General features: G+C 44.8%; 1 protein-coding gene across 1 annotated transcript in view; it reads right to left on the bottom strand.

Moving 5' to 3' along the window:
* The window catches only part of PPP1R21 (protein phosphatase 1 regulatory subunit 21), a 105,318-nt gene that overhangs the window by 65,252 nt on the left and 15,679 nt on the right, over positions 1–24,387 (bottom strand). Inside the window, exons 6-7 of the mRNA XM_077282444.1 lie at positions 22,580–22,638; positions 5,171–5,265 (exon numbers count right to left, since the gene is read on the bottom strand). Coding sequence (XP_077138559.1) covers positions 5,171–5,265; positions 22,580–22,638 — 154 coding nt within the window. The remainder of the gene's footprint in view (positions 1–5,170; positions 5,266–22,579; positions 22,639–24,387) is intronic.

Genomic DNA, 24,387 nt, shown 5'->3' with positions numbered 1-24,387 from the left:
GTGTATACTGCAGAGGAGGAGTTTATATTTTTTTTAACTACTTAGTGTCCTCCTAGTGGCAGCAGCATAACACCCATGGTCCTGTGTCCCCCAATGAGGCGTAGGAGAAAAAGCATCTATTGCGTTTCAAACAGGTTTGGTTCCATAAAAACAGGAACGCGTTTTGAATAGAATTTGAAACGCGCTGGAGGTTTTTATTTATTTATTTTTTTTTAACAGATCTGATGTTCTTTCCATCTATACACTAGAGCTAAAAGATTTTATTGGATTGATCCGAGTGCTGGACAATCTTCACTGTTTCTTCCATTTAACCAGGCGCACGGTTTTGGGACTGACCAGAAGAAGGTATTTGCGAGTGCTGGTCATTTAGATTTCTTGGGCATGATAAGGAACTCTTCACAAAATATGAGAACACATTTTGCCAGTCCTAGTGCCAAGTCTGAGAAAATGGTCCACAACACAGATTTTCTTTTTGGTGTTGCCGATACCAGTACTACACAAGGCAGTACGCATGTATCTGTTAACCTAAAGAGTGTTCTTTTAAGCAGATCATGCATACGTTTCGTAGGGAGATAATGGGGCGACCACATCCAATTATTGCCTTATGCCTGCCAGTGGAACAAAGAATAAAATGTGAGAATGTTCCCTAATTAAGAGACGCTTACATCCCATCAAAGGAGACAACAAGGGGATAATGGAGCGGTGTCCACAAACACACAAGGCTCTATTTTCTTCTGGTTGGGAGAAAGCACCGGGGATGCATAAAGACGGTGTCCGGGACTTAAATATCCCTGACTTATCAATAGGATATCAGATCAATGTCGGAGCCGTAGGGTTGTAGGGGTCGGACACCCTCAATAATCAGTTATCTGCTCCGGCGGTTGCTGGATATGAGCAATGTTCAGGGTGGACCACCGCAGCCTTTTATATGGTTTTGTGTACTGAACCTTATGTCCCGGCCAATATGGAGAACATAACCATAGGCCCCTGTATATCAGACGGAGACCTAAAAAGTGTCTTAGTTTCTACCTCACTTGCTTCTTCTCAGCTTTATACTACTCACAAGGGATAAAATAACCATTAGCATAACATAACGTGAAAATCTCATCTTCTCATGTTTCACCACATCGGCTTCATCCGGGACGTGGCCAAGAGGAAGCAGATATGCCGAAACTCAAGTTGGGCTTTTCACGTTATATCAGTGTTCCCCAAGTCCGGTCCTCAAGAGCCACCAACAGGTCATGTTTTCAGGATTTCCTTAGCATTGCACAGGTGATAATTGCATCACCTGGACAGGCAAGCATTCAATGACCTGTGCAATACTAAGGAAATCCTCAAGACATGACCTGTTGGTGGCTCTTGAGGACCGGACTTGGGGAACACTGCGTTATATATTATGCTGATGGTTATTTTACCTTTTGTGAGTAATATAAAAGATCATTCCGCCCTGACAGTACTGTCCTATAACCAAGCCACAGAAGAAGCAGACATGGTGAAACCGGCAGCTGGACTTTTCACGTTATGTTATGCTGATTGTTATTTTATCTCTTGTGAGTTGAAGTATTTGCACTTTATAAACCCAATTTGGAGGTGCATGTGTCACTTTTTTGTTTCAGAATGTAAAAAGTAAAATCTTACTTATATTTATGAATCACTTGTTCACAAGAGAAAAATCAATCGCTCTAGGATTCCATCTGATCTGGTTTATCTGAGCCAAGTCCTATGTCTGTCATACTCTCACACACATATACTGAATTTGGCGATGCTCCTAACCTACTCTAAGGGAACTGCTGCATCTGGGGCTGCAATTAGTGACTTGTTCACATTATGATACCAGAACTACAGAATGGTGCTTATAGGGGTAATGTAATGTATTTCTGTAAGAAGTATACATATATAACCCATTACATGCTCAAGGCAACATCTTAGATGAGGAGTTCTGTGCATCATTGCCTTCAGTGCTGGCTTCCATGTGTATTGTGAGGTTTATGTTACTTTTCATGCTTTGCAAGTTTCTCTGTTTAAGTCAGTGACAAACATGGATGCACTTGTCGTCCTGTATTATGAATGACATACCGCTCAGGTCCTACGCTCAGACACCATCACCTCCGCAGACTTAATGCTGTTTTGATAAACACCAGAGTGAGATATAGAAAAAAAGAATAATAAAAAGATAAATATATATATATTTTCTTAATACTAGATGAATGGTGGGAGAGGAGAGATATACAGATTCTGCGGCCTCCTGAATTATTGATTCGCACATCGCCTGCCGCGCGCGCTTCCATCTTGGGGGCAGCAGGCACTTCTTGTTCTGTTACATGCCTGCCTAGTGCTAAGGGGTTAACCATATAATGAGAAAGGAAAATGCAATATGTAAGCCCTGAGTCATGCCCAACTTATAGACAGGAGATGAGCTGGAGAGACAAGTGCATACATTATTCAGAAGGACTTTATTTTTTCTTAAGGAAATGGAGCCTTCCAGCCAAGAGAGGGATTAATGGAGTGTTATTCTCCAACTTCACCACATTGTGTGTCCTCATAGGCCTCATCAGCCTTACTTTATAAATTGTTAATTATACTTTACTTCCAGTGCAGTGCGGAAGAAATAGACTAGAAATGGCATTATAGAGGGATTATAGACGGAGATACGTTCTTCTGATTAGTCCAGTGTTGTGCTTGCTGTTCTTGAAACATTACAAGGCTTTCCAGGACTTCGATATAGACAACTTATCCTAAGAGATACGGCATCAATACTAAATCAGTGGCAGTCTGAGGGGACTTCAATGAGAACCGAGCTGCAGTACCTGACAACGGCCACCACACAGTGAGTGGAGCTGTGCCGCTGCCAGTCTGCACAAGTTTTACTCCTGACCACTGAGGGTCTTGAAAAAGCCGATAGTGGAGGTGACGGGTAATGTGCGTCGGACTCCCACTGACCTGATACTGATGACCTAGTGGATAGATCATCCATATCCAAGTCCTGGACAATCAACAACTCCTTTTAATTTCTTTTAGTCCTCGTTTCACAATTCCCGATGAAATTCGATGATTTTCTAGTTCGACCCGATAGTCTGACAAGCAAACTTGATTCTATTGAAACAACATTTTCCGAATAAAGGATCGCGAGCTCCATCAAGTGTCTAACAGTCATGGACAAGTGAAGAGTCAGGGCTTAAACGGGAGCCGAGCAGCGCAAAACGACTGTACAAACCAAGCACTGATGCTTAGTGCACCTATGGCACGGCCAAACAGTTCAGCGCATCTCCCCATCTCCTCATGCTCCTGTAAAGCCTGCACTGTCAATCAAAGGAGAAAAGAAAGCAGATAGATAAAAAACCAAGTGGGCAGGTGCCCTGAACTGCTCGGCCACACCAAGGGTGCACTTATCTCGTGTGCTTGGTTTGAACAGTCATTTTGTGCTGTCAGACTTGTCTAGAAGGCAGCAGTTGACATTAGGAGAAATGTAATTTACATCATAGTCATTGAAATCAATGGCCGACCATTAATTTTATGGATAGGCTGGGCCTGTCAGCATATCATAGCTATGATAGACACATAGAAATACAGATAAAGCTCAGCTATAACATTGCTGGGGAACTTTTTGTTCTTTTTCCTATTGTGCAATCCATCTGTTACTCCTCCTGGAAATCTTGGCTTCCTTGACAACTGGGCATACAATCAAGAGGGGGGCGTCTCTGTGCAGTAGGCCAGGGAATATATTGGCACCAGGAGAATGGGAACAATAGAAGTTGGTATACTCCTATATCTCCAGGATATAGAATAAGAGCTCTAAAACAAGTCTGTGTATCACAGAGAGGCAGCCGGTTGTACAGTAGGCCGAACTTTTTGTGGTCATTCAGCACATGTAACAACAAATATTCTTGGAATACGTGAAGGTTCTAAATGAAGAATATTTAGCCAATCGTTATGTAAGAATTATAGGCACTTCAAGCATTATGTTGAGTTACTCAATCTTTGACCACAGTTCTTCCGTGAAGACAACTTCTGGTTAGATTTCTACGAACATCACATGGTTGTAACTAGTTGCGACTAGTTCTGAGTTGATGGCACTGCTGGACATCTTCCGATTTGGATGGAAGGTAATCGTGAGGAGTCTTTCATCTGCTGCACTAAGCTTCCTTGGCTAAACACTGCATTTATGGTCCTCAATGTTGACCACTTCTTGGTGCATCTTCTAAAATGCTTGGAATAAAAGGAGGTGGTGACCACTCTATTATTTCTCTTTGGGATTGCCCTTTTTTGGGGGAGTCTAATAAAGGCTGAATGGAGTGCGAGTTTGGCCACTGCTCCATCTTAATGTTTAGTAAGGAGAATAACCCTTTAATAGTCTGTGAGCCCCAAAACAGCGACCCCCAGACGTGTAGCTGAGCAGCCGCAGCAGAGGAGAGATGGGAGAGAGTTGTGTGAAGGCCGCTCCGCTCCAGGCACTCCGACAACAAGTTCAGACACAAGTGCTCTCTTCCGAGACTACGCTCTGAGCAAGCCAATGCTGATAATCACCAGGGAGGGGGAAAAAAAGGATCCAAACTCAGTGGGAGGAACGGTGCTCAGTCACGGAGCCCACAAAATAGCATATGGGATTAAAGAGTGTTTTCTTCAGATTTATACAAAGAGATGATAATAGTCTAGGGACTAAAAGACTTCCCCTTTAAGCAATCTGTCTATGAAGCGGCTGCAGCATATTTAGCCTCTTGTACCTATGCTTATTTCTATTACTGAAAGCTTCCACTCCATCTCTCCCCTGTGTCAGTCCTCAGTATTGATCTTTGCATTGTGTTCCTGAAGCTGTAATATCAGGTTTTGCACGTACCCCCCAAACAACCCCTAAAACGAATACTCCGCATCCACAAACCGCTTGTTTTCTTTACATCTGTAGCGCCGTGTGTGCGTATGTCACCCGATACACTGATAAATGACACTTAATAGTCAACCAACTCAGTGTTATGATATCCAAGGCGAGGCGTGCTGGAAGTCGCCCAGCGGGACTCTGACACTTCCTTTATTCACGGCTTACTTAAATTATTTTTTCCAAGTTATACATCACCGGAAAAGCAGCGTTTATAGCAGCTGGAGATCAATGAAGTGCCGCACTGGAGAAGAAGAGCGCTCCATCACCGGCCGCGCGGAATAGCCCAGGATTACTTACTTGTATCATTGAACGGCACTTTCTCACTGACGATTCCCAGAGACTCCTCCAGTCTACAGCTCAGGTCCGAATGAAGAGTCTTCAGCTGATTCTGGCTGTGAGGGAAAGATAAAAAAAAAATATTTTGGAGACGGAAAACACAAACTTGTAAAAGGGATTTTCCAGGACATTCATATTGATGACCTATCCGAAAATCAGAACCCCCAGCGCCCCTCACACCTATCAGCTGCTTGAACCGTGACCGAAGAGACACAGTGTATGGCGTAGAAACAGCACAGCGCCACACACAGTACTGGACGTTCATGGGTACTGCAGCTCGGATGGGTCATCAATACTTCACTCCTGGACAACCCTTTAACAAGAATTTACAACATAAGGCTGCATGTACATGTATACCTTTACATCGCTCCTTTACTTACTATAGAAGTATATGTAAGAACCCTTAAGTTAAAGGAAAATGTATAAAAAAAATTAAAAAAAAATTATATATCATTTATATTAATTTTTACAAATGGAAATCATATATATACATACAAATATATATTTTTTATTTTTAGATGACTGCTGGGAAGTGATACCTACAGAACAGAAAGGGTCTGCTTATTATGAAACTCAGTGGTCAAAACGTAAACTGATAGATTTTAAGAATCTTTTAAATACAGAAAATAACATGGAAAATGAAGGAAAAAAAACTAAGAAAAATTATTAAAAACAAGTTTGACAACTTGAGTTAAGACTTTCCTAACTGAGCCAATTTTCATTTTGGCACTTTTTTTTTTTTTTACTCCATTTCTTCCAAGAGCGATCATTCTCACCCCAACCCCTCCCTTCCCAATAATATAGCTGTATGAGGGTTTTTTTTTTTTTCTTCTTCTTCTTTACAGTGCGAGTTGTAGTTTTGAACTATACTATTTACTGTAATAAAAAATGGGGGGAAAAAAATGGGGTGAAAATTATTCGTATTATTAGTACTCCTTGTAAAAATCTCTTCTCGAAGACTTTGTTGGGGGACACGGGAACCATGGGTGTTGGCATTTGCCACCAAGAGACTGACACTAATGACAGAAAAAATAAAGTAAGAGAACAGAAACACTCAAACTCCAGGAATGAAACTCAAGGGCCCATCAGGGGAACACAAAAAGGGGGAGAGGTGTTCCCTAATGAGGGCTACAACATTTTATTTTATGGTGAGCATTAAAAATCCTCTTTTCTCAAGTCACTTCATTGAGGGACATCAGAAACCAGAGACACAATAAAGCAGTCCCTAAGTGGACAAGAATAAGCAGACCATCAGACCACAGGATGAGATTGCAAAAGTGTGCACCCTGAAAAACTTCCAGAATGTGTGGCTTGAAGTCTATGTTGTGGCCTTGCAGATCTGAAGCGCTGAGGTCTGATGACGCACCGCCCATGAGGCCCCCACAACCTGAGTGGAGTGGTGTGAGGGCATCCTGTAGGGAGGGCTCACAGCCTTAAGAATAAGCCTCCAGAATAGAAGACCGAATGCTGCACTGAAATAGTTGCCTTAGAAGTGGGTGGATTTTTGCATGCTCCATCAGGGGTGAAAAATAAGAAGCTCATAAGTCTGAAGGGATAAGTGACGGACAAGAAGAGATGGGCAGAACTGACAACATGGAGCTTGTGAAGAGATAGGGAGATGCAAAAGAAAGGAATAATTCTTGTTAAGTAAAGAGGAGGCCATCTTGAGGAGGAAAGGCCATGGTGCAAGGCCACCATGTCTTTAGAGCAGCATGAGAGCTTCGAACTCCAAGACCCTTCTGATGGACTAGACAATGACAAGGAAAACCACTTTCCAGGCCAGAGAGTGGTCAGGTGGGGTGCGGAAGAGCAAGAGAAGCCTGTCCTGGAGAACAAATCTTCTTGCCAAATATTTAGTCCTTGCACTATGCCGTTCTGGTGGGCCTAGGAATGGGTATGGACTTTCAGCCTCAGGGCTCACTCACACGTCAAATTTTCACGGATAGCATTCGTACCTCTGATTCTCTATGGGGCCCATTCACATGTCTGTGATTTTTCATGGATCAAGTGGTCCACAGAATATTATGGAGACATGTCTGAATTTGATCCAAGGAATCATGATTGATAACACAAGTAAAAAAAATCTGACCGTATTCAGATGACGTGAGTGCGGTCCAATTTTCAAGGGATGTCAGAAAGGAGAAGGTGGAGAAACTTATTTTTTTAATTACCTACATACAAGAAAAAAGGATGGCACTCAGACCCTGACCCAGACTCAAACTCTGATTAGAATAATCAGTCCGTTTTACTCCCAAGTGTAAAAAAATCGGATGTGTAAATTAGCCCCAATGGAGCTGGATTCTCCCTAGGGGCAGCTGTGGTGGTCCTGCAATCAGGAAGGGATAGAGGAGCGACAGAGGGACTGTGGCCTGGGCAGCCTCCCCGCCTGACCGGACATGAACTCATTAGCATGGGAAAGTTTCTGAACATTTTCCCAAGCTGTCAAGTTCACCTCAGGCAGGGCCAACTACCACTGACGTCACTGAGCATGCGCAGACTCCCCGCCTGACCCGTGGTGAACTGACAGCGTGGGAAAATGTTCAGAAACTTTCCCACACTACAGAGTTCATGTCCGGTCAGGCAGGCAGGCAGCTTTTCATTCATTCCTCAGTGGTTCACAGCCTGGCCGGTAGCATTAGCACCGCTCTGAGTTGTAAACTATTTAATTCCTTGAGATGGATTGCAGCGTGGGACTTGACTGTACAGCGGACAGGTATGGGATAGTGTTGATTTTTTATTTTGGACTTTTTTACAAAAGAACGCGGGCTTTGCTTTGGATTGAGAGTGTAATAAAGATGTAACACCTGTGTGTTTCATTAAAATACTTTATTCTTAATGTGTGTGTGTTTATTTTAACCCTTTCATACTATTGGATTAATAATGGATAGGTGTCTTTTTGACACCTCTCCATTATTAAAGAGGCTTAATGTCACCTAACAATACCAAGGTGACATTGACCCCTTATTACCCCATATGCCACCACTACAGGGCAGTGGGAAGAGAGAGGCTAAGTGCCAGAATAGGCACATCTTACAGATGTGCCTTTTCTGGGGTGGCTGGGGGCAGATGTTTTTAGCCATGGGGAACCAATAACCATGGTCCCTCTCTAGGCTATTAATATCTGCCCTCAGTCACTGGCTTTCCCACTCTGGTGGAGAAAATTGCGCGGGAGGCCATGCCAGTTTTTCTCTGTGAATTAATCCTTTTATTTAACACCTACAGCTCCAAAATTTTACACACACAAACTACTAACATTATTAGTGAGGGACATATAAAAATCTAACTAGATGGTGGCCCGATTCTAACGCATCGGCTATTCTAGAATATGCATGTCCACGTAGTATATAGCCCAGTGACGTAGTATATTGCCCAGTGACGTAGTATACAGCACAGAGCCACGTAGTATATTGCACAGCGACGTAGTATACAGCACAGAGCCACGTAGTATATTGAACAGTGACGTAGTATATTGCCCAGTGACGTAGTATATTGCCCAGCTACGTAGTATAATGCCCAGCTACGTAGTATAATGCCCAGCTACGTAGTATAATGCCCAGCTACGTAGTATAATGCCCAGCTACGTAGTATATTGCCCAGTTACGTAGTATACTGCCCAGTTACGTAGTATACAGCAGAGCCACGTAGTATATTGCCCAGCGACGTAGTATACAGCACAGAGCCAAGTAGTATATTGCCCAGCCACGTAGTATATTGCCCAGCCACGTAGTATATTGCCCAGCCACGTATGTCACAGGTTAAAAAATAAAAAATAAACATACTCACCTTCCGAGGGGCCCCTTGTAGTTCTGTCGCCTGTGTTCGGTTCAGGCGGCAGCTTCCGGTCCAAGAGTGTAATGACATCGCGGGCACATGACCGTGACGTCACGGCAGGTCCTGCTCGCGCAGGCCCTGCGATGATGTCGCGGTCACATGACCGTGACGTCTTGGCAGGTCCTTGTCGCACACCAACCTTAGCACCGGAACCTGCCGCTTGCATGGACCGGTCACCGGAGCGTCGGAAGGTGAGTATATAATGATTTGTTATTTTTTTTAAATTATTTTTAACATTAGATGTTTTTACTATTGAGGCTGCATAGGCAGCCTCAATAGTAAAAACTTGGTCACACAGGGTTAATAGCGGCGGTAACGGAGTGCGTTACACGCGGCATAACGCGGTCCGTTACCGCTGGCATTAACCCTGTGTGAGCGGTGACTGCGGGGAGTATGGAGCGGGGCCGGGCAGTGACTGCAGGGGAGTAGGGAGGGACTAATCGGACTGTGTCCGTTGCTGATTGGTCGCGGCAGCCATGACATATATACTATGTTCCAAATTATTATGCAAATGACATTTTTCTCTGATTTTCCTAAATGGTCGGTGCAAATGACAGTCAGTCTAATAAAAGTAATCACCCGTTAGAGTATACATCGAATTGTATTGAAGAAACCTCCCAATGATAACAGTATAATCTCCAAAATGAATAAAACCTCATAATGCACTGTTCCAAATTATTAGGCAGTAGAATTTCTAAACATTTGATATGTTTTAAAGAACTGAAAATGGTCATTTGTGGAATTTGCAGCATTAGGAGGTCACATTCACTGAACAAAAAAGCTATTTAACTCCAAACCCTCCTAACAGGCCAAGTTACATGTTGACATAGGAACCCTTCTTTGATATCACCTTCACAATTCTTGCATCCATTGAACTTGTGAGTTTTTGGAGAGTTTCTGCTTGTATTTCTTTGCATGATGTCAGAATCTCCTCCCAGAGCTGCTGTTTTGATGTGAACTGCCTCCCACCCTCATAGATCTTTTGCTTGATGATACTCCAAAGGTTCTCTATAGGGTTGAGGTCAGGGGAAGATGGTGGCCACACCATGAGTTTATCTCCTTTTATGCCCATAGCAGCCAATGACTCAGAGGTAATCTTTGCAGCATGAGATGGTGCATTGTCATGCATGAAGATGATTTTGCTCCTGAAGGCATGTTTCTGCTTTTTATACCATGGAGGAAAGTTGTCAGTCAGAAACTCTGTATAATTTGCAGAGATCATTTTTACACCTTCAGGAACCTTAAAGGGCCCTACCAGCTGTTTCTCCATGATTCCGGCCCAAAACAGGACTCCTCCACCTCCTTGCTGTTGTTGCAGCCTTGTTGGGACATGGTGGCCATCCACCAACCATCCACTACTCCATCCATCTGGACCATCCAGGGTTGCTCAACACTTATCAGTAAACAAGACTGTTTGGAAATTAGTCTTCATGTATGTGTGGGCCTAATGCAACCATTTCTGCTTGTGAACACTGTTTAGGGGTGGCCGAATAGTAGGTTTATGCACCACAGCAAGCCTTTGAAGGAGCCTACACCTTGAGGTTCGAGGGACTCCAGAGGCACCAGCAGCTTCAAATATCTGTTTGCTGGTTTGTAATGGCTTTTTAGCAGCTGCTCTCTTAATCCGATGAACTTGCCTGGCAGAAACCTTCCTCATTCTGCCTTTATCAGCACAAACACATTTGTGCTCAGATTCAGCCACAAATCTCTTAACAGTACGATGATCACGCTTAAGTTTTCGGGAAATTTCTAATGTTTTCATCCCTTCACCAAGGCATTGCACTATTTGATGCTTTTCAGCAGCAGAGAGATCTTTTTTCTTTCCCATGTTACTTGAAAACTGTGACCTGCTTAATAATGTGGAACATCATTTTTAAGTAGTTTTCCTTTAATTAGAATCACCTGGAAAACTAACTATCCCATGTGTTTAAGATTGATTTCAGCGATACATTGAGCCCTGAGACACAATACCATCCACGAGTTTATTTGAAAAACAAAACAATTAAATCTTTAAGACACTTAAATTCAATTTGCATAATAATTTGGAACACAGTGTATGTATATATATATATATATATATATATATATATATATATATATATATATATATATATATATATATATATATATATATACACATATACGTACACACATATACGTACACACATACATACATACATATATATACACACACACAGTACAGACCAAAAGTTTGGACACACCTTCTCATTTAAAGAGTTTTCTGTATTTTCATGACTATGAAAATTGTACATTCTCACTGAAGGCATCAAAACTATGAATTAACACATGTGGAATTACATAGTTAACAAAAAAGTGTGAAAAAACTGAAATTATGTCATATTCTAGGTTCTTCAAAGTAGCCACCTTTTGCTTTGATGACTGCTTTGCACACTCTTGGCATTCTCTTGATGAGCTTCAAGATGTAGTCACCGGGATTGGTTTTCACTTCACAGGTGTGCCCTGTCAGGTTTAATAAGTGAGATTTCTTGCCCTATAAATGGGGTTGGGACCATCAGTTGTGTTGTGCAGAAGTCTGGTGGATACACAGGTGATAGTCCTACTGAATAGAATAGAATATATACACATACACACACACACACACACAAACACACACAGTTGTGCTCAAAGGTTTACATACCCGGCAGAATTTTTACATTCTTGGCCTTTTTATCCCAGAGGCAAAAAACTTCCAGTTCCTGTAAATTCCTGGGCTGTCTAGGATGAACTGCGCGTCCCAAACAATTTTCCTGGCAGTTGTGGATGACATTTTTGTTGGTCTTACTGACCGTGGTTTTGTTTTTACAGAGCCCCCGATTTTCCATTTGTTAATCACAGTTTGAACGCTGCTGACTGGCATTATCAATTCCTTGGATATCTTTTTGTATCCCTTTCGTGTTTTATACAGTTCAACTACCTTTTCCCGCAGATCCGTTGACAATTCTTTTGCTTTCTCCATTACTCACTATCCAGAAACATAAGTGACTGGATGAAAGATGCAAGAGTCTGTCTGGATCCCAGAAACTCAATCAGCTTTTACGCACACACACTGATTACAAGCAAACCGGTCACAGGTGAGGATGTTACCTTTAGTAGCCATTCAAACCCATTTTTGTCAACTTCTGTGCATGTTATCATGCCAAAATCACCAGGGTATGTGAACTTTTGATCAGGGTCATTTGGATGTTTTGGGTTGCCATTGTGATTTAACCCCTTTCTGCCATTGGACGTACTATTCCGTCCATGTGGGGGTGGGCCCTACTTCCCAAGGACGGAATAGTACGTCCAGCACGATTGGCCGCGCTCACTGACTATCGCAGCTGACATCCGGCACTATGTGCCAGGAGCGGTCACAGACCGCCCCCGGCACATTAACCCCCGGCACACCGCGATCAATCATGATCGCGGTGTGCCGGCGGTACAGGGAAGCATCGCGCAGGGAGGGGGCTCCCTGCGTGCTTCCCTGAGACCCCCGCAGCAACGCGATGTGATCGCGTTGCTCCGAGGGTCTCCTACCTCCTTCCTCGCTGCAGGTCCCGGATCCAAGATGGCTGCGGCATCCGGGTCCTGCAGGGAGGGAGGTGGCTTACCGAGTGCCTGCTCAGAGCAGGCGCTTGGTAAGCCTGCTTTGCTCTAAGTCAGATAGGTGATCTGACAGAGTGCTATGCAAACTGTCAGATCACCGATCTTTGATGTCCGCCCCTGGGACAAAGTAAAAAAGTTAAAAAAAAAATGTCCACATGTGTAAAAAAAAAAAAAAAAAAAAATCCTAAATAAATAAAAAAAAAATTATTCCCATAAATACATTTCTTTATCTAAATAAAAAAAAAAATCAAACAATAAAAGTACACATATTTAGTATCGCCGTGTCCATAACGACCCCACCTATAAAGCTATATCACTAGTTAACCCCTTCAGTGAACACCGTAAAAAAAAAAAAAAAAAAAAACGAGGCAAAAAACAACGCTTTATTCTCATACCGCCAAACAAAAAGTGGAATAACACGCGATCAAAAAGATGGATATAAATAACCATGGTACCGCTGAAAACGACATCTTGTCCCGCAAAAAACGAGCCGCCATACACCATCATCAGCAAAAAAATAAAAAAGTTATAGTTCTCAGAATAAAGCGATGCCAAAATAATTATTTTTTCTATAAAATAGCTTTCATCGTATAAAAGCGCCAAAACATAAAAAAATGACATAAATGAGGCATCGCTGTAATCGTACTGACCCGAAGAATAAAACTGCTTTATCAATTTTACCAAACGCGGAACGGTATAAACGCCTCCCCCAAAAGAAATTAATGAATAGCTGGTTTTTGGTCATTCTGCCTCACAAAAATCGGAATAAAAAGCGATCAAAATATCTCCCGTGCCCGAACATGTTACCAATAAAAACGTCAACTCGTCCCGCAAAAAACAAGACCTCACGTGACTCTGTGGACTCAAATATGGAAAAATTATAGCTCTCAAAATGTGGTAACGCAAAAAATATTTTTTGCAATAAAAAGCATCTTTTAGTGTGACGGCTGCCATTCATAAAAATCCGCTAAAAACCCCGCTATAAAAGTAAATCAAACCCCCCTTCATCACCCGCTTAGTTAGGGAAAAATTAAAAAAATTTAAAAAATGTATTTACTTCCATTTTCCCATTAGGGCTAGGGTTAGGGCTAGGGTTAGGGCTAGGGTTAGGGCTAGGGTTAGGGCAAGGGTTAGGGCAAGGGTTAGGGCAAGGGTTAGGGCAAGGGTTAGGGCTAGGGTTGGGGCTAGGGTTAAGGCTACATTTAGGGTTGGGGCTAAAGTTAGGATTGAAGCTAAAGTTAGGGTTAGGGTTGGGGCTAAAGTTAGGGTTTGGATTACATTTACGGTTGGGAATAGGGTTGGGATTAGGGTTAGGGGTGTGTCTAGGTTAAAGGTGTGCTTAGGGTTACCGTTGGGATTAGGGTTAGGGGTGTGTTTGGATTAGGGTTTCAGTTATAATTGGGGGGTTTCCACTGTTTAGGCACATCAGGGGCTCTCCAAACGCGACATGGCGTCCGATTTCAATTCCAGCCAATTCTGCGTTGAAAAAGTAAAACAGTGCTCCTTCCCTTCCAAGCTCTCCCGTGCGCCCAAACAAGGGTTTACCCCAACATATGGGGTATCAGCGTACTCGGAACACATTGGAGAACAACTTTTGGGGTCCAATTTCTCCTGTTACCCTTGGGAAAATACAAAACTAGGGGGCTAAAAAATTATTTTTGTGGAAAAAAAAATATTTTTTATTTGCATGCCTCTGCGTTATAAACTGTAGTGAAACACTTGGGGATTCAAAGTTCTCACAACACAACTAGATAAGTTCCTTGGGGGGTCTAGTTTCCAATATTGGGTCACTTGTGGGGGGTTTCTACTGTTTAGGTACATTAGGGGCTCTGCAAACGCAATGTGACGCCTGCAGACCAATCCATCTAAGTCTGCATTGCAAATGATGCTCCTTCCCTTCCGAGCTCTGCCATGCGCTCAAACGGTGGTTCCCCCCCCAGATATCAGCGTACTCAGGACAAATTGGACAACAATATATAGGGTCCAATTTCTCCTGTTACCCTTGGAAAAATACAAAACTGGGGGCTAAAAAATAATTTTTGTGCGAAATTTTTTTTTTTATTTGCACGGCTCTGCGTTATAAACTGTAGTGAAACACTTGGGGGTTCAAAGCTCTCACAACACATCTAGATGAGTTCCTTAGGGGGTCTACTTTCCAAAATGGTGTCACTTGTGGTTTTTTTTTAATGTTTAGGTACATTAGGGGCTCTGCAAACGCAATGTGACGCCTGCAGACCATTCCATCTAAGTCTGCATTCCAAATGGCGCTCCATCCCTTCCGAGCCCTCCCATGCGCCCAAAAGGTGGTTCCTCCCCACATATGGGGTATCAGCGTACTCAGGACAAATTGGACAACAACTTTTGGGGTCCAATTTCTCCTGTTACCCTCGGGAAAATACAAAACTGGGGGCTAAAAAATAATTTTTGTGGGAAAAAATTTGTGTTTTATTTTTACGGCTCTGCATTATAAACTTCTGTGAAGCACTTGGTGGGTCAAAGTGCTCACCACACATCTAGATAAGTTCCTTAGGGGGTCTACTTTCCAAAATGGTGTCACTTGTGGGGGGTTTCATTGTTTAGGCACATCAGGGGCTCTCCAAACGCAACATGGCGTCCCATCACAATTCCTGTCAATTTTGCAGTGAAAAGTAAAACGGCGCTCCTTCCCTTCCGAGCTCTCCCATGCGCCCAAACAGTGGTTTACCCCCACATATGGGGTATCAGCGTACTCAGGACAAATTGTACAACTTTTGGGGTCCAATTTCTTCTCTTACCCTTGGGAAAATAAAAAATTGGGGGCGAAAAGATAATTTTTGTGAAAAAATATGATTTTTTATTTTTACGGTTCTGCATTATAAACTTCTGTGAAGCACTTGGTGGGTCAAAGTGCTCACCACACCTCTAGATAAGTTCCTTAGGGGGTCTACTTTCCAAAATGGTGTCACTTAAGGGGGGGTTTCAATGTTTAGGCACATCAGTGGCTCTCCAAACGCAACATGGCGTCCCATCTCAATTTCAGTCAATTTTGCATTGAAAAGTCAAATGGCGCTCCTTCGCTTCCGAGCTCTGTCATGCGCCCAAACAGTGGTTTACCCCCACATATGGGGTATCGGCGTACTCAGGACAAATTGTACAACATCTTTTGGGGTCCATTTTCTCCTGTTACCCTTGGTAAAATAAAACAAATTGGAACTGAAGTAAATTTTGTGTGAAAAAAAGGAGATTTTTGTTTACTTACCGTAAAATCTTTTTCTCCGAGCCAATCATTGGGGGACACAGACCGTGGGTGTTATGCTGCTTGCCACTAGGAGGACACTAAGTGATACAAAGAAAGTTAGCTCCTCCCCTGCAGTATACACCCTCCTGCTGGCCCTCAGCTAACCAGTTCGGTGCAAAAAGCAGTAGGAGATCAGTAACAACATATTAGCTTACAGCATGTCATATCATATATGAGAGTATAGCATATCGGATTGTAAAAACAAGCATAAGCCAATACTAGGGTGGGAGCTGTGTCCCCCAATGATTGGCTCGGAGAAAAAGATTTTACGGTAAGTAAACAAAAATCTCCTTTTCTCCTACGCCTCATTGGGGGACACAGACCGTGGGACGTACCAAAGCAGTCCCTGGGTGGGGACAACATCAGATCAGGCTCTGTGTAACCGCTACTTACAAGTGCGCCACCGCGGCCTGCAGAGTCCGCCTGCCCAGAGTCACATCTGTGGAAGTCTGGGAATTATAATGCTTCAAGAATGCATGCGGACTGGACGAATGCGCAAACGTGCAGGCGTGTCTTGTTGACGCCTGGTGCCTGGAACCCACGATAGACGGGGAGATAGGCTGTCATCTAACACGGAAGGACTACTGGATGGTGAAAGAATACACCAGGCTAAATGGCCGATGGAGACGGCCAAACCCTTCCTGTAAAAGTCAGGAAGCCTTCCTCTTACCGGTAGGAAACCCAAGATACAGTGTCCAACCTTCGGAAGGACGCCGTCCTCAAGACATACCTACTCAGAGCACTTGCTCTGTCCGGAATATGGGGACCTCATTCCATTTTGTGGAGTGGTGCCAAAAGAGATGAGGGAGGAACTATGCCCTCATGACAGTAGTAATACAATACCACCTTGGTAACTAGGGACAGGGAAGGCTTGAGGACAACCTTGCCTTGAAGGAAATAAGAGAAAAAAAAAACTGAAAAAGACCCGTTAGCACCGAAGACTCGTCAGGATGAGGATATAGCCGAGAGAAAAGGGGGCAACCTTCCCTAATAGAATAGATCCCAATGATCTAACGGTATGCAATAGGGAAGAATTACATGTGAAAAACATCCTGCGAGGTGGTCCCTACTTGCAGTTTTGTTGCAGAAATACAGAAAGCTACCAGCTCCGCAAGTGAACTGACGTGGTCAGTACGGATGTCCGAGGATCACTGGGGCCCTTTCTGCTTCTGAAAAGTTTTCGGAAGTGGAAACTGGTACCACGGAATAACCGGAGCATGCAGTGCGAAGGCTCCTGGATCTCGAGGCCGAACAACCAACTCCAGTACACCGGCGATCAGTCAGGACGCTATCCGAGCTACAACTGTAGAGCTCCAGTGAAGGCGGGTCTGATGGAATACTTCCGGTGAAGTTCCCACTCACTTGAGGGGAAACCCTGACGACTAAATATGTTCGCAGCCCAGAGTTCTACTTCTGGGATATGAACTGCCAATATCACCGAGTGATAGATCTCGGCCCATGTGAGGTACCTTGGCCATGGTGCTTGAACGTGGGTACTCGCTAGATGATTGACGTATGACACAGCCGTGGCGTTGTCCAATTGAATTCGGATGGGTTGACCCGCCATAAGGAGTGGACCTACTATAGGACTACCCTTGAGATCTCCAGAGCAATGATCGGGAGAAGAGGACTGGCATTGGAAGTTACTAGTAACCATGGAACCGGGAGAAAAAACTCCGGATGAAGGAACTCAGAGACTATCGTCTGAAAGGCTGCTTGACTTGCTGAAAACTAACGGAGCAAAGGAAACTGTTTCCATTGTCGTCTCCGTGTTTTTTTTGTTTTTTTTTTGTTTGTTTTTTTGGAACCCTCCCAGCAAATCGAATGAAATGAGGGGATGAGTGAGCAAGAGCGCGAGCTCCCGTTGAAAAACCATGACCTTGTCCGGAGGGAGATATACCACCCTTCTGGAGGAATACTGGATCATCCTCAAAAAGGATATCTGCTGGGCTGGAAATGAGGAGTTGTCTAAGTCTAGCCACCAGCCCAGGTGAGAGGGTATCGCAAGAGATATAGACGACTTAGCGTAGTCCTGCAAGGGTGGGTAAACAGTCGGTCAAACAGGATAGGACGACCACGCCTCTAGGTGCAAGATGACAGCCACCATGACCCTTGCGAACACCCTGGATGCGGTAGCAAGGCCGAAGAACAAGGTCGTGACTTAAATGCTATTCACGAATGGAAAAGCAAAGGAATTTTTGAAGAGGTTAGGCATCCCGAATGTCGATGGATGCCCGAAACTGCACCTTTTTTGTTGAAGTAATGGCTGAGCGGATGAGACTCCATTCGAAGAAGAAGAAGAACCTTGTGAAAAGATTGTTAGAAGTTTGAGGTCCGGAATCGGTCCTACTTATCGTTCCACCTTTTAGTAACCAAGATCCCTTAGATCTAGACTGTCCTGGACAACCCTTTCACTGTTGGTCGGGGCTGCGGAAACGTACGATTGTTCGTTAGTCTCCCGCTCAAGAATATGATTGACCAGCTGAACTGTCTTCAGGAAAGGGATACTGGTGTGAATCAAAGTAGTTAAGGGCTCTAAGCAGGAGACCGTTGCTCTAGCATCCATGCGGCGGATAGGGAGGTTAAAGGGCTGGACCCGTAGTTGCCAAACGGAACAAATCAGATGTGCTATTTGACAGATCGTGGCATTTTTAATTAAGGACATATCGGGCAGGGATACTGGTAGGTAACCCACAGGAGATTGTACCCGGTTAATCTGCCGAGTGGCAGAATGCGCCGCTGCTTCCAGCAGGTCATTGCAGAGTTAAAAATTAGGAGCCTCGATCCACCATCCTCTTAACAAGGAAGTGGAGAGGGAAATTCGCCTACTTGCATCTTCTGTTAAATAGTGGTGATGCAGAGGGGGGTGCTCAGACGCCCGAAAAAAAGGATGCCTCTGTACATCCACAGAGTGCAGGTCTCCGGGTGGACAGGACAGGCTGTCTGGCGTTAGGCCTGGACCTTCGAGTGCCCGTCTGTTGATGGTGTGGGGAGACCGGCGCCCTTTAAAGTGCCTGTCGCCCTTAAAAATCAGACCAGGCATAGCGTCCCGCGTAGAGGCTTCTGTCCAGTGAATCGCATATCCGGACTGGATGGCAAAAGCTCTACGAGGGAGTTTAGGCTGAGGGAACTAGTTACACTGGGATAAACTGGGCTCGGCGGCAGAGGGCTCCTCAATTATGACCAGTTTCGGATTGGTCATGGTGCCCTCAAGACCAGGGAATACTGGTCGTGTGCCGTTAAGACCAGGGAAAACTGGTCGTGTGCCTTTAAGACCAGGGAAAACTGGTCGTGTGCCTTTAAGACCAGGGAAAACTGGTCGTGTGCCTTTAAGACCAGGGAAAACTGGTCGTGTGCCTTTAAGACCAGGGAATACTGGTCGTGTGCCTTTAAGACCAGGGATTACTGGTCGTGTGGCTTTAAGACCAGAGAATGCTGGTCGTGTGCCTTTAAGACCAGGGAATACTGGTAGTGCGCCATTAAGACCAGGGAATACTGGTCGCGTGCCTTTAAGACCAGGGAAAACTGGACGTGTGCCTTTAAAACCCGGGAATTCTGGTCACGCGCCCTTAAGACCAGGGAATACCTGTCACGCGCCTTTAAGACCAGGGAATACTGGTCACGTGCCTTTAAGACCAGGGAATACTGGTCACGTGCCTTTAAGACCAGGGGATACTGGTCACGTACCCTTAAGACCAGGGAATACTGGTCACGAGCCTTTAAGACCAGGAAATACTGGTCACGTGCCTTTAAGACCAGAGAATACTGGTCGTGTGACTTTAAGACCGGGAATACTGGTCATGCGGGTTTAGGTAAAATCTCGCAGCGAGCGAGAAGCGCCAATTTAGGGGACGGAGCTACAGGCACGACGTGGGCGGAGCCTCGAAACTTCCATGATAGGCCCCAGCCGGGGCGTAAATTTCTGCAGCCGGCGTCAGCGTAAGAGTTAGGGGTGGTCACCCGTTGCTCGAGAAAATTGAGCGCTTCCGCGTCAGGCGCTAAGCGCCAGGAAAAAAGGCTAAGCCGCCTTGAGGCGACACAGTGCGCTTCTGGAGGTGCGGACTACACATCGGCCGAAGCCGGGAGCTAAATTTGTTAGCCGGCTGGAGCGTTACCTCAGGGAGGTGGTCACAGGGAAGTCTGAGACTGCCTGTCAATATCCCGCTGCAGAAGCCCATTGCTGGCAGGATCCACTTACCAACGGTGCGCGTCCCGGCATGGAGCCGCCGCGGATGTCGGGTATTGCAGCGTGGACGGTGCAGGGGTAGAGAGGTAAACCTCAATCCATCATCCCTTTGTTAGGGAGGTGGAGAGGAACCGTCCGCCTCCTTGTCCGCTTTCACAGTGGTGGAGGCTGCCCGGACCATGGAGGGGGGCTTCTTCCACGAAGTTCAGCCCATCAGGACCATGAAAGCACCTCCGCTCCTGAAAGGTATTTCACTGCGGCCTAGTCCGGCTGCAAAAGCCGGGGACTAAATTTATGGAGCCTGCCGGTGGAGCGCGTCGGCGGGCCGCGCGCCGAATGATTGCCGCTGGCGTACCGGCCAGTGGCACCCCCAAGACCGCATCTTCCAGTCAGGCAGCGTGAGGAAGCATGGCCCCCAAGATCTGCAGGGCGCCTCTCGTCCCAGACGAGAAGCGCCGATATAGGGGGCGGAGTTACGGCCGTGGGAGGGATCTGCCCACTGCGGCCTACTCCAGCTGAAAAGCCGGGTACTAAATTTCCAGCCTGCCTGGGGATGCGCGGCGGCCGCACGGAGCGACGCTAACCGCCGCAGTTCCCGACCGCCGGCGCCTGTCCCCAGGGGCTCTGCCGAAAGTACCGCCGGCGCCTACCCCATAGAGGCCACTGCGGCCTACTCCGGCTGAAAAGCCGGGGACTAAATTTCCGGCCTGCCCGGCGGTGTGAGGTGGCGCGGCCGCAAAGCGATCCGGAGCGCAGGAGGGGAACTCCTGATGTACTCACAGTCCGGTAATGCAGGTCCCCCTGTCCCTGCGCGCTCCATCCTCATCTGCAATCCCTTTGGGCTCTGCCGCAAGTATGCAACGCCATGTGATGTGGGCCTTGTATGTCGGGCCACCGGAGAGGAACATTAGAGCAGGCTCTATGTGCTCGCCGTCTTGCAGGGGGAAGGGAAATTGGGACCAAAGATGGAAAACCCGTTGCCCGAGTAAAATTTGGCGTGCTCCCGCGTCGCAGGAGAGGGACGGGGAGGTATACTCGCCGTGCTCGCCTGTTGCTGGTTCGGGGGAGAGCGGGTCCCATAAAAAAGGATCCGTCGCCCCCTTCACTCCGTTGAATAAAAAATAAAAATTTACAGAAAAATTAAAATAAGAAAGTTGGGGTCTGAAAACAGACCCAAGTGCCTCCTACAGACACTAAGCAAGAACTGGTTAGCTGAGGGCCAGCAGGAGGGTGTATACTGCAGGGGAGGAGAGAACTTTCTTTGTATCACTTAGTGTCCTCCTAGTGGCAGCAGCATAACACCCACGGTCTGTGTCCCCCAATGAGGCGTAGGAGAAAAGTTAAATGTTCATTTTTATTTAAACATTCCAAAAATTCCTGTGAAACACCTGAAGGGTTAATAAACTTTTTGAATGTGGTTTTGAGCACCTTGAGGGGTGCAGTTTTTAGAATGGTGTCACACTTGGGTATTTTCTATCATATAGACCCCTCAAAATGACTTCAAATGAGATGTGGTCCCTAAAAAAAAAATGGTGTTGTAAAAATGAGAAATTGCTGGTCAACTTTTAACCCTTATAACTGCCTAACAAAAAAAAAATGTTGGTTCCAAAATGGTGCTGATGTAAAGTAGACATGTGGGAAATGTTACTTATTAAGTATTTTGTGTGACATATGCCCATGTGATTTAATTGCATAAAAATTCAAAGTTGGAAAATTGCGAAATTGCCAAATTTCCATTTTTTTCACAAATAAACGCAGGTAATATCAAATAAATTTTACCACTATCATGAAGTACAATATGTCACGAGAAAACAATGTCAGAATCACCAGGATCCGTTGAAGCGTTCCAGAGTTATAACCTCATAAAGGGACAGTGGTCAGAATTGTAAAAATTGGCCCGGTCATTAATGTGCAAACCACCCTTGGGGGTGAAGGGGTTAAAAAGAGAAAAAACAGTAGTTTGACAATAAATGGCTTCACCCAACCACTAACCATGAGGAAGAAAAAAAAAAAAGCACAAAAACATAAAACTGCCTGTTCATAATGAGGTCAATGGCCGTGCTTTCATTTTGCTTTCGAGACCCTGAGTTAACTCTGATCCATGGGATCAGAAAAAATTATTGTCACATGGTAAGGCAATAGAGGACACAATGTGTCAAGAATGGACAACGGTTGTCCAATACCTACTGTGGAGAAAATAAATAAATGTATATATCACCATGTATTAAAAAGCATTTCCTAATACATTAGCAGCACTCCACGTTCCAGAGGTGATGGGCGAGACATAGCTGCCCACCATCCTGATCCCAGCTGGGGCTGAGCGCGCTCTGCCCTGCCCATGATACTGTATCTCACAGTCCTGTATTTGGACCTTCATATCCAAGGACCAAAGTTCCAGTTTTCTAGTGCCGCACTGGAAGTTTCTTCCTAAGACATTGCAGCCGATCCCTGACCTCCATTCTTGCACACTTACCAGTCTTCTGACCGCAGCCTGCACTCTTTCGCCTCTTTCTCCAGCCCTTGAGCTTTTACCTGAGGAGGCAACATGACATGACATGAAAGTGCACGGCCAAGATTTATGCTACAGTTCTCATCACCGGGGAATAAATAATGAATGTGAGTGATGCAAGTCTGAGCTCTTAGTATGCAGGCAGAATAATCTGCAGCCCATGTACTAGGATATGCATCATTGGGTCATTATTAGGTAATCTATAATGTTTTTTACCTCTTGGGCCCCTGTGTATTATATGTCCACCCCTGACTTCATTGCAGTCACAAGGACTATAGAAAACCGCAGTCAGCAAATGGCCGATTGACTTTTATGGGGGAGTGTTGTAGGCATGCTCTGTGACCGGTGCAGTGGTCACCGTGCAGAGAGGGGAGCCGTCACACTACCGGATATGAATGGTGGATCCCATGTAATGTATATAGAGGTGTTACCAGTCATTGCAATCTTGCCTGTGATAATATGGTGACTGCTAAGACGTGAGCTCTACAGAACAGGAGGCGTCAGCCTATTTTGAGGCCCAATAAACAGTGTGAAATGTGCAAAATTTCAAAAATTGTTCAAAATATATATTATTAAAAATAAATCCATCACCAAATTACTTTAAAACATTTTCAACAGTAAGGGTATGCAATAAGTGATTGCAGCACATTTGTCTACATCAAAACCCAGTTGTTACGGAACCCCCCAGCACCCAGAATATGGTGTTTTCCATTCATTCCTTTCCTCCTGTAGACGGGGTATCACATCCTGCTGTCTGTCACCAGTGTAACGGGGTCTACCGTGCTGGAGTACCTCTTTCAATACCACCCCGTGTTTCAGGAGGTCCACTCTGCTTTGGCTGGAGTCTGAATGAAGGACGCTGGCTGGAATTGCTTGGTTACATGGGCGCATATAAAAGATCACTGCTTCTCCACGTATTTCCAGTGTGACAACACTTTACTCACAGGACACAGAATATATCACACAGATACAGAGGGCGGGCCAATTGAAAAGCGGCAGGCCAGACATACATTACAATAGCCGCAGGTGGCCGGAGCCTGCCGATATTTACTGTGGGAATTACAAAGGTTGGGGAGGTCAGAAGGGGGATATCTTGTCCCCTCTGCCCAGGGGCGCAGCCTGTGGGCTGATGCATTGGGGACATGCATCTCACATGGAACCTATTATACATACATATAACTGCACAACATATTCTGGGTGCTGGGGGGTTCCGTAACACCAGTGTTGGCAAAAAAAAAAAACTATGTAAAATACACACTTTCTTTTTTTTTTACGTTTATTTGTTATGGTGTTTTACTTGAATTTTTTTCCCATTCATTTGAATAGGTGAAATATGCTGCAAAGATGCAGAAAGAGCTCACTTACTGCAGATCTGAAAAAAAACAAAAAAAAAAACAAAACGCTTTGATGGTTCCAAAACGAAAAAATAAGCAGCGCGTGCGTGAGATTTCAGAACTCTCATTCACCTTCCTGGTACTGTCTGCAGCTGTGAGGAGACAGTTTTATAGGTGTTGCGCTTCTTAAAAAAAAATGTAAAAAAAAAAATAAAAAATCAAGATTTATTGTAGCGTTCTTATAATTACTTACCATTACAGTCAATATACAAAAATAATAACATAAGAAATAAGCTACTAAAAGGTAGATGAACAGCTAAACCCCAGGTCCTATACTAATCACTCGTCTGAGATTCTGCCTCCTCGGCAGTTCTTCTACTATGTATGCAGGAAGGAAGGGGAGTGACGACTGATGACAGAGTTTCCCTCAAAAACAGA

This window comes from Ranitomeya variabilis, chromosome 2 (genome assembly GCF_051348905.1).
Source record: "Ranitomeya variabilis isolate aRanVar5 chromosome 2, aRanVar5.hap1, whole genome shotgun sequence".
In the NCBI taxonomy this organism is placed as follows: domain Eukaryota; kingdom Metazoa; phylum Chordata; class Amphibia; order Anura; family Dendrobatidae; genus Ranitomeya; species Ranitomeya variabilis.
Note: the sequence above shows the minus strand (reverse complement) of the source record. Positions and strands in the feature narration are given on the sequence as shown.